The following is a 19,121-nucleotide window of genomic DNA, read 5'->3' on the forward strand; positions in this document are numbered from 1 at the left end:
AGGACTAGGATCGGGATCTGTGGCCAATTGAGTTTTTGTCCCAGGTTCTTTTTTTTTTTTTTGAGACAGAGTCTCACTATGTCACCCTTGGTAGAGTGCTATGGCATCACAGCTCACAGCAACTTTAAACTCCTGGGTTCAAGTGATTCTCTTGTCTCAGCCTCCTGAGTAGCTGGGACTACAGGCGCCTGCCACAATGTCCAGCTATTTTTTTGTTGCAGTTGTCATTGTTGTTTAGCTGGCCTGGGCCAGGTTCAAACCTGCCACCCTTGGTGCATGTGGCCGGTGCCCTACTCACTGAGCTATGGGCACCGAAGTGTCCCAGGCTCTTTATACTGCCTTGTGCTGCCCTTTCTCGCTCTCCACTCTGGCCTTCTTTGAGGCCCTTTGATGCCTTGACCATTTGATACAACATTTTGCAGGTCCACTGTGAAGATCATAATGAGACTGTGATTCTGAATAGGTTCTACAGAGTCTAAAATACAAACCTATATGTGCGTTTATTGTAGTCAGACGGGCTAATAGACACAACAGTGTAATAAAACCAGGCCAAATGTGATCACTACCATGATTACCCCTGGGCAGATACATCGGATAGAGGCTTCACAGGAGCTCTGCTGTGTCTCTCCAGGGGGCTATGGCCGGTTGACCTCCTTAGGGCAGGCAGAGGGAGTCCCTGAGGTGTCACTCAAGGTTCCCAGAGAGTGCAGGGAGGGCGTGAACTGCTACCTCGTTGCTCTCATCAGCAAGATTAGGGCAAACGATGAAAAGGAAATATGGCAGTCCGCTTTCAGGGGCCAAGACGCCTGGCACAGAGGGGAGAGCTGACCATGCCAGAGTCTCCACTTCTCTGCACTGTAGGAAGCAACACTGTAACTTTGGCTGCTTCCTTGGAATTGCATTTACTGATTTTTTTCCTGTTACTTATGTGGCTCAAATGTGAAATGGGAAAGAAAACCATTTTGTTGCTTTGCTAGTGGCCCTGAGACTATGTAGGGCCTCACATTTTGGGGTGTCCCAGAGCTATGGCCCTGGGACTTATCCCAGTCATGGATAAGCTCATAGTGATGTGAGATTGTTTTAGACTCTGCCATGGGGACTGCAAGAGCAATCGGGGCTCTGATGAGGGAGCGATAGCACAGCTGACTGTGGTGTAGTTGGCGGAGGGAGAACCTGAGCTGAGTACAGTATGTAGGTAGGATTTGGGTAAGTAGAGGACAGTGGGAAGGGTATTCCAGAGGGAGATATACATGAGGGAAACACTGCTATGTGAAGGTCAGTTGATGATTCTTTTGCCTTAAAATCAGATGAGTGCAGTAAGGGGTTCACAGCCTTCTAATTAAATCATGAGCACCAGTACTGAATGCTTGCAGAAGACTTTCTAATCTTTTTAGGACCTAAAGTACAACCCATGTGGAAGAAAGCTGCAAAAATGTGGGCATGTCTCTTCCTACTTAGATTATTCCTTTATAAACTCTTCTTTGCTAGTGTTTTTAACTTCATTATGAAGAAAAGTGAGGAGAAGAAGAAAATCCTGATAGTTTTTACTCTTTGTAGAGTTCCTGCTATTTGCAAGGTGTTTATGACAACTAATCCTTATTCCCAACTTTGCAAGGTCAACCACATTCTCAGTTTACAGATGGAGAACTTGAGACTCAGAGAGGTTAGGAAACGTGTCCTGTGTCACGTAGAGAGAATAAGAATTTGAATCCAGGACTGTCTGGGTCCAAAATTCATACCTTTTCTCATAATCTATTGCATCTCAAAGTGGGAATCTTCCATGCCTAACTGCCTGGGCCTATGTTACTATTGAAAGCCAAGTGACTTTCTCTTACTCATGGGCACAGATGACTTTTCTATATGAAGAATATGGAAGAAAAAAAGCTCAAAAGTAAACGTGATGATTATTCTGTTTGCCGTGTGGCACATATGCTTGGCATGTAGTGATAGGCGTTTACTTGTGCAGGGTTGTTTTCTGACACTGTTGTGGGGCTTTGATTTCAGGCTGTTCATCCTGGTGCTGATCGGCATCAGCATCGCCTGGGTGCCCATTGTGCAGTCAGCACAGAGCGGGCAGCTCTTCGATTATATCCAGTCCATCACCAGTTACTTGGGACCACCCATTGCTGCTGTCTTCCTGCTTGCTGTTTTCTGGAAGAGAGTCAATGAGCCAGTAGGTATCATGTCCAGAAAAGCTATTCTGGCACAGAAATCCTGACGTGGGTTTGTATTTTCTCTGTGGGAAAGATCCTATTTCCTAGAGACCCTCAGCAAAATGGATGTGATGCTGAGAGTTTGCAGGGGAAGCCTCCAAGGACCACCAGGCTCTCTCTCTGTTGGGGCAAACTCCTCGAGAATTGGTACAGGGTTTCCACTCTCTCTCCCTGTCCTCCTTGCTATAGGTTCGCAACTAAGATTGTACATTTTCTTTTCTTTCTTTCTTTCTTTTTTGAGACAGAGTCTCACTATGTTGCTCTGGGCAGAGTGCCATGGCGTCACAGCTCAGCAACCTCAAATTCTTGGGCTTAATTGATTCTCTTGCCTCAGCCTCCTAAGTAGCTGGGACTACAGGCACCCACCACAACACCTGGCTGTTTTTGGTTGCAGTTGTCATTATTGTTTAGCTGGCCTGGGCCAGGTTCAAACCCACCAGCCTTGGTGTATGTGGCTGGCACCATAACCACTGTGCTATGGGCACTGAGCCACATTGTACATTTTCTATCCATTCTTGGTCATTTTGATCAGACTACCTTCTTTCTTAAGAGAATGCACTGCACCCCCTGGGAAGTGTGTTCTCTGGGTGATCAGCTCCAGAGAAGAAGGCACAGGGTACCTCTGGTACTCTGCTGTGAACTTGGCCTTTCAGCCAGCAGTTTTTAGGGCCCAGCAAAGACTAAGTCCTGGTGCTCAAGAATTTTATATGTAAAACAGTATAAAGCACATAATGATAGAGGGATAAACTATAACACATAATATAAAAAGGAAGAGATTCAGGAAAAGATATATCAGGATTAAACCTGACAGTTTATTCAACTGGTTAGAGAACTAGATACACATTTTGGGATAAGTTTCCATAGGGATTGGCAGGAAGCTGGATCACTGGGAGATTTCTAAAATACAAGTTTGGAGGGTGTGTCCAAAAGCCCTACTGGGTATTATAGCAAGCCATAAGCAGATTCCGGTCAACAGTAGACCGGGGCTTTCAAAAAGTAAGGCTAAGAATTGGGATAGATGCTAGCAATTCTCACCTGGGGGTGATTTTTGCCTTCTCCACCCAGGGGGATGTTTGGCAATGTCTGGAAACATTATTGATTGTCAAGGTCTGGCGAATGCTCCTGAGATCCAGTGGGTGGAGGCCAGGAATGCTGCTAAACATTCTACAATGCACATGACAGCCCTCCCCCCACAACCCCTGAGAGAATTATCTAGCCTAAGTGTCATAGTGCCAAGGTTCAGAAAACCTGGGATAGAATCTCCAGGGAGTAGCAAGTAGAGACCACAAGGTGAGCCCTGGGCCTGGCCAGGTATTGTGTTAGTGGAGAGGTGACTCTAAGTCTTGAGGAAAATATCAAAGGCTACCAGATTTTTTAAGAGCCTTTTGAGAATGAAAACTAAAGGAGTAGAAAAAGGCTAATTTCCAAAAGATAAGGAATGCCTCAGCAAGTTTTATCAACACTACTCACACAAACTAAAATCAACAATATTTTTTTTAGTAAATTGGTATATGGTGGATGAATGGGAAACACATTGCTCCTTTATTCCTTGTGTATTTCTCCATCTGGCATACAGTTCCAGATGCCAGCATAGGAACTCACCACATAAAGTGAATGAAACTTGCTCCTTTTCCTGGGCAAACTCCCAGTCTGGACAGGGAGACAGAGAAGTGAATCATTGATTACAGAGCAGTGGGGTTGGTGTTGGATTGGTGTGTCCACAGTGATGTGGCCACAGCGAGGACAGCGTGCCTACCCAGTTCTGTCTAGCTTGTTCTGTTTAATCTAGGACAATGTTACTAGGAGGGAAGAGTTCTTACTCTCTCAGACAGAAAGAATGATCTATGCAAAGACCCAGAGACATGATTACACACGGCACAGGTACAGACTAGCTGGTGATTTTGCACACTTACAGTATGAAGTGTAGGGGTACCACTGGCTAACAAAGCTGCTGAACAGCATTTGACAAAATGAAGAAGGCTCTTTTGGGTCACCCTTCTAAAAGAACACACTCTACCCCTTTAACATGTGGCCTCTAGTCTTAGGCCTGACCGAAAAGAAAGAAGGAAGAAAGGAAGGAAGGAAGGAAGGAAGGAAGGAAGGAAGGAAGGAAGGAGAGAGTTAATTTAAAAAACCCTAACAATTGTTCCCTAATGTTTCTAGTCTCTTAAAAGTCTTCCGTATTTCTAATACGCAATCCCAAAACTTAATGTAAAGACACAGAGTGTCATTTTATGTTCCCATGAAAAAATTTTATGTTCTAACCTTCTTGGGGAGGATGAGGCAAAAAAGTAGAGGGGAGAGAAATGGCAGCTCTAGGTAGTTTGTAAAATAGTCCATAGAGGAGGCTGAAGAAGGAAGCATTATTCATATATGTTCATATTCACAACTCCCCACACATGTACAGGGTGGCCATAAAGTTCATGTGCAATTTAAAAGAATCGACTATTTAAATTGCATATACAGGGTGGCCACAAAGTTTGTGTGCAATTAAAAATAGTTGTGCATGAAATCTATGACCACCCTGTGTATATATGAATAATGCTTTTATTTTAAAGACACAGTCTCACTTAGTCACCCTGGGTAGAGTACTGTGGCCTCCTAGCTCACTGCACCCTCAAACTCTTGAGTTCAAGTGATCCTCTTGTCTTAGCCTCCTGAGAGGCTGGGACTAAAGGCACCTGTTGCAATACCCAGCTAGTTTTTCTACTTTAAGTAGGTTCTCACTTTTGCTCAGGCTCGTCTTGAACTCCTAAGCTCAAGCAATCCTCCCTGCTTGGCCTCCCAGAGTGCTAGGATTATAGGCATGAGCCACTGCACCCGACTGCATTATTTATATTTTGATAGAAAAGTTTCTATCTCCTTATCCTTCAAAGACTCAATTTCTTTTTTTCCTCCTACATCTTTGTGGAATACAAATTAATTCACAGTGATGATTACCTAAATCTGGAGATTGGTGGTAATAGTAGCTGCTGGCAGAGAGGCTCAAATTATTTTTTAGGTTAAAGAGAATTTTTAGGATTAAGACTTTCGGTTGACATTCTATTCCAATTGTTAGACACTTATATTTTGAGTCCTTGTTTTATGTTTTAGGTGAAATCATGTTGAAATACAATAGACAGACACATGAAAGGCCTCACCTAACACTCCCAGCCATGTTCTGAACTCCAGTGTTCTGGGTTCAGATGGCCTGGAGCTACCATTTCTCTCACCTCTGTGCTATCCAAGAATGTGAGAATGCCCAGCTGTTCTGTGTGTTCAGTATTAGCTAACCCAGGACTTTCTTCCACAGGGAGCCTTTTGGGGACTGATCCTAGGATTTCTGATCGGGGTTGCCCGTATGATCACTGAGTTTGCTTATGGAACTGGGAGCTGCATGGAGCCTAGTAACTGTCCCACGATTATCTGCGGGGTACACTACTTGTACTTTGCCATCCTCCTCTTTGTCATTTCCATCATCACCATTGTGATCGTCTCCCTCTTGACCAAGCCCATCCCAGATGTGCATGTGAGTATCCACCTGGGGGACCTGTTCTGCCCTTGTTTCAAGTCAATGCTGTAGCACGCTTGGTTGGCCTCAGCTCAGTTAAACATCTCACGCTCACAATTAAAACTGTCCATACTTACCACTGGTTTCATGTGGAAAGACAGCAGGCGGCATCAAGTACATGACTTTAGTGGGAGTCCTCAGAGCAGTCTGCACTTCAGTACAGAGGCCGTTCTCTGGATCTTGGTCCCAAGTGACAGCTCAGGTGCAAGGGAATGAGATCACGTGGGCAGGCACAGGGATACCTTGGCTTAGAAACCCACTTTTCCAAATAGGAACTGACATTCCTTTTATAGTCCCATGGTCAATGCTGTCAGGGATCTTGGAGAGGGACATGCTTGCTATAAAAATCACTACGCTTAGGGAAACACCAAGTGTGGTTTACCTCTGGATTATTTTTTCCCGTTAAGTCACTAAACAGTTGCCCATAGAACTCAAGATACTTCCAACAATATCAAAGCCCAATTGACTCAAAATTTTAAAAAAATGACAATTACTGTTCTGTAGCTCTAGCTACCACCATTGGTATAGGGTTCATTAATAGCTCTTTCCATATAGATAAAGACTACCAAATTAGGGGCTATTTCTACCATAAGCAATATAGTCTGGTGACCTAATGTAGATGACATTCTGCTTTTTTCAGGTTTCCAAGGGAACAGAGCTAAGCTAACCTAAGGTCATATTTACCCATAGAGAAAGATGAACACTTTATTCACACATGCACAAATATAAGAGCCTATGCAATCCCTAGGAGACCTTCACCCCCATTGCCAAATTTTTAAGAGCTGTGATAAACCTTAATGCCTTAATGTCTAATAAAGACTGCCTTTACAGCAGCAGAGCCACAGTCACATCTATTGGCTGGATGTGTCACAGGATTCCTTTGTGATGTATTAACTGCTTTGAAAGTCTCACAGCCACAAACACACTTGGCTCTGTGCTCCTTGAAGTGGGAAAGCAAGGTGGTCGTCAAAGGCATGGTTGGGGAGAATGCCTTCCACTGAGCTTCAGACTTCTTCAAGTTCCTGCTTCATGCTCTAGACTATGTTAATAAAACTGTGACACCAACTCTAACTCTACCCTCTTCTAATATAACTCGTGATTCTACAGATTTCTTAAAAAAGAAAATTAAGTGTGTTTTAGCTGCATTTTTTATACTCTATTTAAAAAAAATTTAATAGATTTAGGGAGTACCTATATCTATTTGAATTCCTTTATTTTCCTTTCTTTCTTTTTTTTTTCGTGGCTGGGCCGGGGTTGAACCTGCCACCTCTGGCATATGGGGCCGGTGTCCTACTCCTTTGAGCCACAGGTACTGCTCTCCCTTTCTCTTTTTTTTTTTTTTTTGAGAAAGAGTCTCACTCTGTCGCCATGGACAGACTACCTAAATCTAGTTGAATTCTATTCCCTGTACCCATCACCTGAGTAGTGTACCTTGTCTTCATACACCTGTGATTTTCCACCCCTCCTCCTTCCAGTCTCCTTTTTGTGAGTCTTCATTGTCCATTTTTCTACACTTCCACAGATTCTTATCCCCATCACTTGGCGTAGTACAGAAATCTGAACTTACACTGCTGGTCTAGACAAAGGTCTGTCTAGTCTTGTTTCCTGTTATCCATAGTAAAGAAACAAATTCATTTATCACATGTGAAAAAAGATTCATTCATTCAACAAACATTTCTATGTTTGAGGCAGTTGTTCCCTTGGCCTCTGAATATGCATATATCATAAGGGCATACATATGTTGTATCATCTACATCTAAGCTCCCAACATAATTTCTTCCTTTTTTTTTTTTTTTTTTTTTTTTGAGAAAGAGTCTCACTCTGTTGCCCTGGGTAGAGTGCTGTGGTGTCATCATAGCTCACAGCAACCCCCAACTCTTGGGCTCAGCCGATCCCCTTCCTTCAGCCTCCCAAGTAACTGGGAATACAGGTGCCCACCACCATACCCAGCTAGTTTTTCTATTTTTTAGTAGAAGACAGGGGTCTCACTCTTGCTCAGGCTGGTCTCAAACTTGTGAGCTCAAGCAATCCACCTGCCTTGGCCTCCCAGGGTGCTGGGATTCGGGTGCACCTGGCCCATTCTCCTTTCTTGATGCATATCTCTTTATTCCTTCAACTCCTTGTCCCAAAATGTTCTTTGGATCTTCCTGTTTACTGGTTCTGCTTTCCCTCCAGCTCTACCGTCTGTGTTGGAGCCTCCGTAACAGCAAAGAGGAGCGTATTGACTTGGATGCAGGAGAGGAGGACTTCCAAGAAGCCCCAAAGGAGGCCTTTGATATAGGTGATTTATGGCCCCAAACCAACGCCCAAAACATACAAAGTTAATCCTGTAACAGCAAGACAACTTGGCTGAAGCCTTCACTAAACGCCTTTATCAAAACTTCAATCTCTCCCTTATGACAGAGTGAGGAGTGGGGTGGGGGATGGGATGAATAAATAGCTCTTAGGAATTAACTCCTAAGAGTTTGAGGCCCCACCAAGGGGAAGAGGGAGGTGCAGAATCATTCCAGCTTCCTCGTTGCTGGGTGTTGGTAAGGAATTTGCCACTTTGCCTTGATTTAGGGCGTGGCCACAGATAGAAGAAGAGTCAGAGCTCTTCTGACATAGCCCATGAGCTGACAGCAGATGACATTAAAGCTATGATTTGTTCTAGGACATTGATGGGATAGAATAGAGGCCCCGAGGATCTTATGTCCTACTGTCTTGCAGTATCAGATTTCAAAAATCAAATTTCTCTGGCAGCCTGATAAGATAGTATTTAGTCAGTGCCCAGAGATATATCCTTAAAGTTAATGCTTTCTTTTTCTTTTCTTTCTTTCTTTCTTTTTTTTTTGGCAGTTTTTGGCCGGGGCTGGATTTTGAACCCACCACCTTTGGTATATGGGGTCAGTGCCCTACTCATTTGAGCCACAGGTGCCACCCTCTTTTTTTTTTTTTTTTTTTGAGACAGAGTCTCACTATGATGCCCATGGTAGAGTGCTGTGGTGTCACAGCTCACAGCAACTTCAAACTCTTGGGCTTAAGCCATTCTCTTGCCTCAGCCTCCCAAGTAGCTGGGACTATAGGTGCCAGCCACAATGCCTAGCTATTATTTTGTTGTAGTTGTCATTGTTGCTTGGCAGGCCTGGGCTGGGTTTGGACCCTCCAGCCCTGGTGTATGTGGCTGGTGCCCTAGCCTCTGAGCTATAGGTGCTGAGCCCCAAAGTTAATGCTTTCTTTGACTTCAGCATTGCCAACTTTTCCTCCCTACACGGGAGAGGTGCACACATGGCGTTTGGTTGTGGAGGTTTGTAGCATGCACCACTGTGGGAACTCAGGGTCAATGTGTGCTTTACCTGGTACTGGGCTGGAAATCTCAGTGCTCCATCTGAAGGAAAGGACAGTTGCAGCAGAATGAGTTCTGTCTGAGCCTGGCCGTTGGGAGCATCATAGAATCCTAGCTCTGGAAAGGGTCCTCAAGATCCTTTAGTTTTATCACCTCAATTTACAGACATGTAAGTTGAGCCTTACGGGGAAAGGGTTTGCTTGTGGTCCCAGCTCAGATACAGTCTGCTCTCCATCTTCTAGGACCTTTCAGTTCTGAAACCTGCGACTGACTCAGCAAGGGTTAGAGGGAAGTGTGGAGCCAAGGGCAGCTGACCAAGGTGCTGAAAACAGGCAGCCTTCCTGCTTTCCTGGAGCAGACAGGCTTTAATATGCCCTCCCCTCTTCCTGCCTTCACATATGTACCCATGCTGAGTGAGAGTAACATAGATTTTATTTTTATTTATTTATTTATTTTTTGATACAGGGTCTCACTATCTGGCCCTTAGAAGACTGCTGTGGCATCACAACTCACAGCAACCTCAAACTCCTGGGCTTAAGTGATTCTCTTGCCTCAGCCTCTCAAATAGCTGGGACTACAGGCACCCGCCACAATGCCCAGCTATATTTTCTTGCAGTTGTCATTGTTATTTAGCTGGCTCGGGCTGGGTTTGAATCCGCCAGCCTCTATGTATGTGGCTGGTACCGTAACCACTGTGCTACAGGCTCCGAACCAACATAGATTTTAAAGGGACATGGATGAGGAGTATTTTGAGTGTTGAGAAGTTTTAATGTGGAAGAGTAGATTATTTCTGCAACTAGAGGGCAGAGACTTAAGACTGGTGAGTGGAAAGAACACATCCAATTTTAACTCAGAAAAAGGAGTGAGGTTTGGAATCAGAGAGAATTGGGATTGAATCTTGACTTCTGTTTTAAAACTGCTCTGGGAAAGTTATTTCATTTTTTACACTTCAGGTTCCTCATGTAAAAGTTTATTTTTAAATTTTATTTATTTAAAAATTTTTTTTTTAGACAGAGTCTTACTCTGCAGCCCTGAGTAGAATGTCATGGCATCATCACAGCTCACAGCAATCTCAAATTCTTGGGCCTTGAGCAATTCTCTTGCCTCAGCCTCCAGAGTAGCTGGGACTACAGGTGCCCAGCTCTATGGCTAGTTAGTTTTTCTATTTTTAGTAGAGACAAGGTCTCACTCTTGCTGAGGCTGGTCTCGAACTCCTGAGCTCAAGCAATCCACCTGTCTCCGCCTCTTAGGGTGCTGGGGTCATGCAAAAGTATTCTAAATGAAAGCTGCACCTCATAGTATTTGGAAACATGAGGTAATGCACCACTCTAACAGCTGGGTGAAACTGTCACCATCATGATTGCTTTGAAGAATGAGCTTTCTAGCTGAGTTGGTCTGGAAAGGGATGAGCAGGAAGTGTGCATCTATCAAAGATGCTGGAGAGGGAGGGGACTTCCACACTGGCTTGGTGAGCCCTGAGGTTCTCAGGGCAGCACTTGAATTCTTTTGTTTCTTGATGAACTCACAGTGAAATCAGGTGAACACCCTCCCCTACTAATGCACAATAAACTAAACTCTCTTGAGGGCTTTTTATAGTTCCTGGGTGTCCTACTCACCATTCTCTGAGAAAGTGCGTGGGGAAGGTTTGCTGTGACATCCTCATCCTGTATCACCACTGTCATGACTGATCATAAATACCCTGCTCTAGTTTACTGACTCATTTCAGCACCTTATCATCCTTTTAAAGCAGATAATGCAAGTATAATTCTTCCAATTTTATGGGTGAGGAAAATGAGACATAGAGACTTCCCCAAGACCACCCAACATTTTAATTGACTCAGGTAACCTTCTATTTCTCACTCGAGCTGGTCAAGGAGCCCAGCTTCTTGCTCCTTCTTCCTCATTCTGCTATTTAGGTGGAGTGAGTCAAAGAGAAGAGGTACAGGGGGGTCCCCTCTCTTATGTGTGTGATAAAAGAGTGAGAATGGAAGAAGGCTATGAATTGGGTGCTCTCTCATTAAATCATTAAGTTACATCTTCATTAGTATAATGACGAAGGTATGATTTATCCAATTTTACGGACACCTGGAGAAAAGAAAGGTGAATTAACAAGGGCATAAATCTGGGTTTGGGTCCCACTTCTGACACATGTGTGCATTTAAGCACTAAGGTTCCCTCCAGCCCCGAAATTCTGTGACTCTTTCATTGATTTATTTTTTTGAAATGATCTGTATTTATCATACCATCAATAAACCAAAAAATCCCCTGAGTGTGAACAGGAGAAATGTGCTGGTTAAGTTATTCATCATTATCTCATTATTAACAAAATAAAGCACCATCTATGTGCATAGCCATAAAAAAGAAAGAGCCTGGAGAGAAATGGGGGCTTTGGGAAAGGAGAGGGGAGAAGATGGGAGGGCAGGCATAGACTCCACATCTATCCCTGTGGGAGTTGGGGTTCCCTTTCCCACTCTGATCTGAGGATTTTTCCAAATCTTTAGAGTTAGATGCCAATAGGAAATTTCCTTGAGAAAATAATTTGTGAATCTGAGACCTATTTTCTAGTGCAGAGTTGGAGGAGGGGCAGAGTCAGGTGGAAGAGAGTATAGCAACCCCTTCCAAGAATGGGGAGCTCCCCCATGTTCATGAGGGGGGATGCAGCTTCTCCTGCTACCATGGAGAAGCACCTCTCCAGAGCTTCTGTCACTGGCAGGAAGGGAGCACCCTCCTGCCCCCTCTCCTGCAATCAGGTCAGGACAAGGCCTGGGACACTAGGACTCTTTTAAAGAAAACTTTTGGAGTTGTAAAAATGGGAAAATGCAGAGCAGTGGTTTCTGGTCATGGTGCTGAAAACACAGTGGGCTTGGTCTCATAACTACTGAGTGGCAGAGCTGGTATTTCAAACTGGGTCCATCTACCTGCAGTACTATGCCTGGGCTAGAGGAGGGGGACTCAGTTGACACTTTGAGTGTCAGGCCAGTTGCGTGGGTTGATTCAGCACTGCTGATATGCAACATTAGATCTTAAGCCCTGGACGTGCTGATCACCTCTGCCCCAAATCAGAAGCTGTTCAGACCAATACAATTATGTGATTTGACTGTTTTGAATCAAGATGAATTTTCACAGGGCCTGATGGAGATAAAGCTGGGGCTGGCTGGTCTCAAGTGTATAGAATCCATGTATAACACGGTTGTGTAGTTAAATTCAGTTGAACATTTTGCACCATTTTAATTCCTTAAAACAAGGATGTTAGGAAATTTCTGCAGAATGGTAGATGCCACAGGGTATGGCTTCTCCCCTGGAAACTTCTTCTAGTCTCTCTGGTTTTCATGTCCAATAATCCTGGTTTTTATGTCTTTCTTTTGACACAGAAAATCCTGTGGAGAAAAAAGGATGCTTCAGGAGGGCCTATGACCTGTTTTGTGGGCTGGACCAGCAGAGTGGACCCACGATGACCAAGGAAGAGGAGGCAGCCATGAAGATGAAGCTGACGGACACCTCTGAGAAGCCTTTGTGGAGGACAGTGGTGAACATTAATGGCATCATCCTGCTGGCCGTGGCTGTCTTCTGCCACGCATATTTTGCCTGAGTCCTGGATTTTCTGCTGCAGTCTCACCACGGCGGGAATCTTAACTTACCTCCCTTTAATCCTACTCTGTGGTACTGAAGGGAAACCAGGCATTTGTAAATTTCACCCACTTGGATAAATGTGTACATGTGTAATTGTAGCCTAGCTGGCGGAAAATCATTAATTTTCTGTTAACTTATGTATTTGAAGCCAGTGTGATACAATCATTGTACACACTAGAGCTAAGGAAGGAAGGTCCACTCAGTTATATCCAGAAAAAGACAGAGTAAAAAACAGAAGCCTAGTGATGTCCAGGGAAAGTCTGTTTTGTAATCCTTGAGTGTTATTTTAAGAGTTTTGGTGCCTCTGGTTCCTGCCATTTTCTCCGATCTGACTTCCTCCATATCTTTTTTTAGAAAAAACTTTAAGCAATTTTCAATTTTCCCCTCATCCTATTCCTCTCAAGTTTTTTTTTTCCCATTACACGAAAAATCAATGCGATAAATTGGATGAATGCAGATGCAAAGGATGGGAGCTTGATGAGGCCTGAAGAAGGCAAGCCCCAGACAGAGGGACCCAGGCACCAGCTTCAGGCCAGTGTGAGAAGCAGATAATTTTGAGTCCAGGGGATTTTCTGGTCTTCTTAAAAATGCCCATGGTGAGTTCCATCTGTTTGGGATTTCATTCATTTTGACATTGACTGTGCCTGCACTGTCTTAGTCACTCAGTAATCTTTGTTGACTAAGTGAATGATATGGGCATTTATTTAGAAATACTGGTTTTCTTGTTCCATAAGCCTGGCTCTTGGTTAGCCTTTTCTTGTGGCTGCACAAAGTACGCCCTCTGGTGGCTATAATGAATTGGAAGGCATCTGCCAGAGACCATTCTGCCCCCAGGGGCTGAAGCTGACTTAAAATGGGTTTAGCAGCTGACAGCTGTCATTAGAGGGAGAAAATGCACCTGCTGGAGGTGGGTTGGGGGAAGGGCATGTCTATAATCTCAAAGCAGCCCCACCCTCCTGAAACACTGAAATATAATGAGCTGGCTCTCATCCTCCCTGCAAACTCATATGAACACAGTTGTCCTTTTTCTGGTGTCTTGATTGGAAATCGCCAACCAGTAAAGGTTTGAGTAGGTGGTGTGTGTTCCACGTAGCAGGGACCAACCCTTCCAGCTGAGAGGAGTGTATTTCCTGTTGAGTCAGTTTCCCAGGGGGGAAATTCTTTCCTTTAATTTAACTTTAATTCATTCTTTTGATTTCATCTGTGAAATCTCAATTATCTTGTAATATTATCCTCCCATTCAAGTTATTAAAAAAGATCATGATGTTAGTCTTGAATGATTTCAGGATAGCTTAGAAAAGAGCTTGAGAGTGGTCTCTGGATATAAAAATGGTTCAACAGGCACCAGGATGGCTTGTTCTTGTGGAGGGAGGGAAACTCAGACAGCGTTATTTGAAATGCCTTCTCACTGCCCTGAAGCCAGGCAGAGGAGTGGGAAAAGTTAGAATTTCACATGATGAGCATTCCTCAGAGGACCCGGTCTTGGGTGGAGTGTGGAATGTGTTTTCAGCCTTGAGGGTGGAGCTTGTGGGTGGAGTGGACAATGTGAAGAATCTAGATTGTTCTGGATTTGGTTTCTAGCTTTGCCAAGGATTTATTGTGTATATTGTGGTAAATTATTTTGTCTCAATTGTGTATTTTGTTTTTTGTTCTTTTTTTTTTTTTTTTTGAAAAATGGGAACCTTTGTTCTTATAGCATCTACCACCTACCTCCTGTGGTTGTACCAAGGTCACTCTGAAAAGTAGACAGGAGATATGCACGAGGAAAATGCTGTGCAGACGCTATATTAAACTGCAGTATAGTCCCATAAATTAAAATGTGTTACTTTGATAAAATGAAAACATTAACCCCCCCTAACATCCTGACTCCCCTGTTCTCTAGAGAATCTAAACAAACACTAAATATGTCTGTGGTGAGCTTTAGTTTTCACAAGACATGAGTTAAGAAGCAGGAGGACAGGATGGTTGAGAATAGAATCTAACAACCTGAACAATTTAAAGAGAAGTTGTTAAGTTTAGAGATGATTTCAAACATGCAGTGGGTACCTGCATATTGTCCCGTGAGAATAGACTCAGCAAGTTGGGGGCCATAAATGATAGATGATACTAGAACAAATTCAGGGGTGCAGGGAAGAACTATCCTTTTCCTTAAATTGAAGGTGGTGTTACACATGGGGACAGAGTAACTGCTTATTAATGCTCAGTTTATGCAACTCAAAAATCATGATGCTCTATCAGGCAAAAACAAAAAAGCTTCTTTAAATATGAATAACTACTTTATTTATTTATTTATTTATTTAGCAGTTTTTGGCCAGGGCTGGGTTTGAACCCACCACCTGCAGTATATGGGGCTGCCGCCCTACTCCTTGAGCCACGGGCACCACTCTGAATAACTATTTCGAAAGGAATCTCTCAAAATGAAAAGACAGGCCTCCTTTCCTACAGAGTGATGTTGCTCCCGGGGCCTCTGACCTGCCTGCTGCTTGTTTCTGTGCAGCTGAGTCAGGTGCTGGCCTTCACTTAGAGAAATTTCTACTTTTGGAACTCAAAAGAAGGCACTCATTCCTGGTGCTGAAACCATCATCTCCTAAAAGGTGCACTGCAGCTTGTATTTTCTTGTCCTGCTTCACCAAAGCAAACCTTGGGAGAAAAACATAAATGTGCTTGTTTGGAAGAGAGGGGTTTCTTAAGATTCCTCCCCATCCTGCCCCAAGACAATCTCACCTCCACTCCAGATTGTATTTTGGTGAATGAAGTTGTTTGAGCGAGGTGCGTTGTCTTGGCAGGTGTGGATGAACCTGTACTCCCAGGTCCTACTTCAGTGGGGCCAGTGTTGTTTGACTGTTTTTTTTTTTTTTAATCCAAAAATGGAACAATACATCATCATTCATTGGGATTACTAAATCATGACATTTTTTATAATATGTTTCCACAATCAGGCAAACATATTGGTGGAATTTAATCTTTTTTCTTCTTTATTAAATCATAGCTGTGTATGTTAATGTATATATGGGGTACAATGTGCTGGGTTTATATACAATATGAAATACTTTCATTCTACACTTAGTAGATTTAACATGTACCCTTGTCAAATGAGAGGACTTGGGGGGAGTGTCATTCAACTTCAGAGCCTCAGGTTGCATATTCCTAACCCAGCCAACTTCTGTAGCCCTAAGTGAAAGAACAGGCAATGTGATGCAATCCATCTGATGCTTGGAAAACTGGTAGCCAATGCCCATCAGATAAAGAGACCTTCTTTACACCTGAGTGCTCCTGGCACACAAAGGTGCATTTCAGAATCAGACAAAGGGCTTCTTGGGGTGGTGATTCTCAAATGACAGCTCACATTCCCTGGAGAGCTTCTTTATACCCAGATTGCCAGGATGTACACCAGATTTTCCGATTCAGTAGGTCTTGGAATGGGGCCTGAAAATGTGCATGTCTAACAATTTCCCAGATGATTTTGGTGCTGCTGGTCTGGAGACCACACTTTTTTTTTTTATTAGATCATAACTATGTATATTACTGCATTTATGGGTTATAATTGCCAAGTCATGGAGACTATACTTTGAAAATCAGTATTCAGAGGTTACTCCCAAAGGTGTTTCCCAAGGGTGGCAGAACTGGAGAAATCTTTTCTCTAGGCCCTCCTTTGAGATTTTTAGTGATGTCTCAGGGCCAAAAGTCTGAAACCAAAGGTATGTAGGTATGGCTGAGGCACACTGGAATGTCAAGAGACAGAAAAATCCGACCTCATTGGTTTTTAGGGCCCATTTGTTCAATTCTGACCTCCTTCCTAATGTCCAGAGCCTGATTCTTTTTTTTTTTTTTTTGAGATGGAGCCTCAAGCTGTCCCCCTGGGTAGAGTGCCATGGCATCACGCTCACAGCAACCTCCAACTCCTGGGCTCAAGCGAGTCTCCTGCCTCAGCCTCCCAAGTAGCTGGGACTACAGGTGCCCACCACAATGCCTGGCCATTTTTTGGTTGCAGGCTTCATTGTTGTTTGGCGGGCCCGGGCTGGGGATTCGAACCCGCCACCTTAGGTGTATGTGGCTGGTGCCTTAGCCGCTTGAGCCACAGGCGCCGAGCCCAGAGCCTGATTCTTAAAAAAAATTTCATGAATTGACAAAAATTGTGGTGTACAATGTGGTGTTTTGATTTATGTATACATTGTGGAATGACTAAATCAAGCTAATTACACATCTATTACTTCACATACTTTTTTTGGTAGTAGAAGCACTTAAGATCTACCTTTCAGCAATTTTTGAGTGTACGATATATTGGTGTTAACTATAATCACCATATTGTACGATGGATCTGAGTTTATTCCCCTTGTCTAACTGGAATTTTGTATCCTTTGACCAACATTCCCCAAGTCCCTCTCTCCCTTCATCCTTGGTGCCTACCATTCTACTCAGTCTCCATGAGTTCAACTTTTTAGATTCTACATGAAAATGAGATCATGGATTATTTGTCTTGCTGTGGCAAAGCATGGCACTTTACCAAGTTAACTTAAATTTTATTTTATATTTGGTACATCATATTTTATAGATGGTCCTCAAAGTCATTCTCACAGTTGGAAATTTTTGCAGGCGGGGGTGAGGGCACAAAGCACTGATGTTTATCAGTCATCTACTATGGTCTGGGCTCTTTAAGTAATATCAAATGACCTTGCCTAATCTTCACAACAGCTCCACAAGTCTGCATTATACTCAGCAAACACAGTGAGGACTTTGATTATCATGGTGTAGGGGTTGACAGTCCTTCTTTGCTACCACAGAGTCTCCCAGGGCAGCCTTCCAGCAATGACACACTGTTTCTCCTTCAATTCTGAAGATGCTGGAATGGAGGTTGGGTATGGACAAGTGAAGAGACCAAAATCTATTGAGCACCTACTTATTTATATTAACCGAAGTTATATTAATAAATGATATAATCTCAGTGCCTGTAGCTCAGTGGCTAGGGTGCCAGCCACATACACCAGGGCTGGTGGGTTCAAAACCAGCCTGGGCCTGCCAAACAACAATGGCAACTACAACAAAAAAATAGCTTGGAGTTGTGGCAGGTACCTGTAGTCTCAGCTACTTGGGAGGCCGAGACAAGAGAATCACTTAAGCCTAAGAGTTTGAGGTTGCTGTGAGCTGTGATGCCATGGCACTTTACCCAGGGCAACATAGTGAGACTCTATTTAAAAAAAAATACATATATAAATTTATAACATTTAAATATAGGAGCCAGGCATTCCTCTCTCTTTTCAGATGAGAAATTAAGGTTGATTGCTTTGCTGTGGTTGGGTCTACGTCTAGAGACTATTGTCCTAGTTGTGGTCTAGGTGGATGCCTTCTCCTGACCACGTAGGAATCTATCTTCTCTGTAAAGTAGCTTCTACTTTCTAATGAAGGCTGTTCCAAGACTTCTAGGACATGGGGAACAATGTTTTCTGATTCTACTTCACCTTCAGCACAAGGAAATAATAGTGCAATTCTTGATCAACAGACTGTGCTGGTGTACTGTAGCCCTTTGAGCTAGCTATGAGAAGTAGAAGGGATTTGTCCAATGCATACAAAATACAGTCAAGTCTGTGTGGCCACAGGAGTAAAGAACAATGCTTAGAGGGAAGAAGTTTATTTTACTCACAGGTCCCAGAAAGGGGGTCATTGCATGTCACACAGGATCCTATGAGAAGCAGTGGATGGTCAGGAGGCAAAAAGGAGGGAATTAAAGGCATAGGCTCGAGCCTCTGATGAGATTCCATGGGGAAGGCAAGGCAAGATGGTCCTTGAATGATCTGTGCGCCTAGATCACAGTCAAAGACCAAATCATCAAACTCATCACTAGGTATTTCACACTGGTAAAAATGTGAATCAGAGTACTTGTTCTTCCTGGAGGATTGAGGAGTGACCAGGTTGTCAGTGAGTGCATCAGAGTCTCTCTTATTTTTTCTCTCTCTGAATAAAAAAGTCTCTTTTAAGATGGTCCTCTTCAAAGCAGAACACTCCTTGGACCATAGGCCACCTCAAGAAGATAGAAGGCTGCATAGCCTACATGGTTCAAGTTGAGAGAAGAAAATCTACTCATGGAGAAAACTGTCTCCATGTGCCTGCCATTTATGAAAAATCCCATTGCAATTCTTTGACTGGCTGATAGAATCTCAGTGTGATCTAACTCATTGTGCTTTATCTCTTTGCGCATCTATTTAGAGCTCCAGAAAGACAGTGAATAGAACATGAAGGGAGGAGGTGATATAGAAAATAGCAAGAAATTGATATTCTAGGTATTCCTGTGAACCAACAAGAAGAGGACTGGAGGAAACTGTTAGGAAAAAATAAAAAAGGGCTGTGTACACTGGTTCACACCTGTAATCCCAGCACTTTGGGAGGTCAGGGCAGGAGGATCCTTTGA

At 43.4% G+C, this 19,121-nt stretch overlaps 1 protein-coding gene across 1 annotated transcript in view; it reads left to right on the forward strand.

The window, feature by feature from the left end:
* SLC5A1 (solute carrier family 5 member 1) overlaps nt 1-12,677 on the forward strand; it is a 76,092-nt gene extending 63,415 nt beyond the window's left edge. Inside the window, exons 12-15 of the mRNA XM_003797454.1 lie at nt 2,005-2,173; nt 5,506-5,721; nt 7,939-8,044; nt 12,460-12,677. Of these exons, the coding sequence (XP_003797502.1) occupies nt 2,005-2,173; nt 5,506-5,721; nt 7,939-8,044; nt 12,460-12,677 (709 nt within the window). The remainder of the gene's footprint in view (nt 1-2,004; nt 2,174-5,505; nt 5,722-7,938; nt 8,045-12,459) is intronic.
* The last annotated feature ends 6,444 nt before the right edge of the window (nt 12,678-19,121 follow it).

This window comes from Otolemur garnettii, unplaced genomic scaffold (assembly GCF_000181295.1).
Source record: "Otolemur garnettii isolate 467f Iridium unplaced genomic scaffold, OtoGar3 scaffold00116, whole genome shotgun sequence".
NCBI classification, from domain to species: Eukaryota; Metazoa; Chordata; class Mammalia; order Primates; family Galagidae; genus Otolemur; species Otolemur garnettii.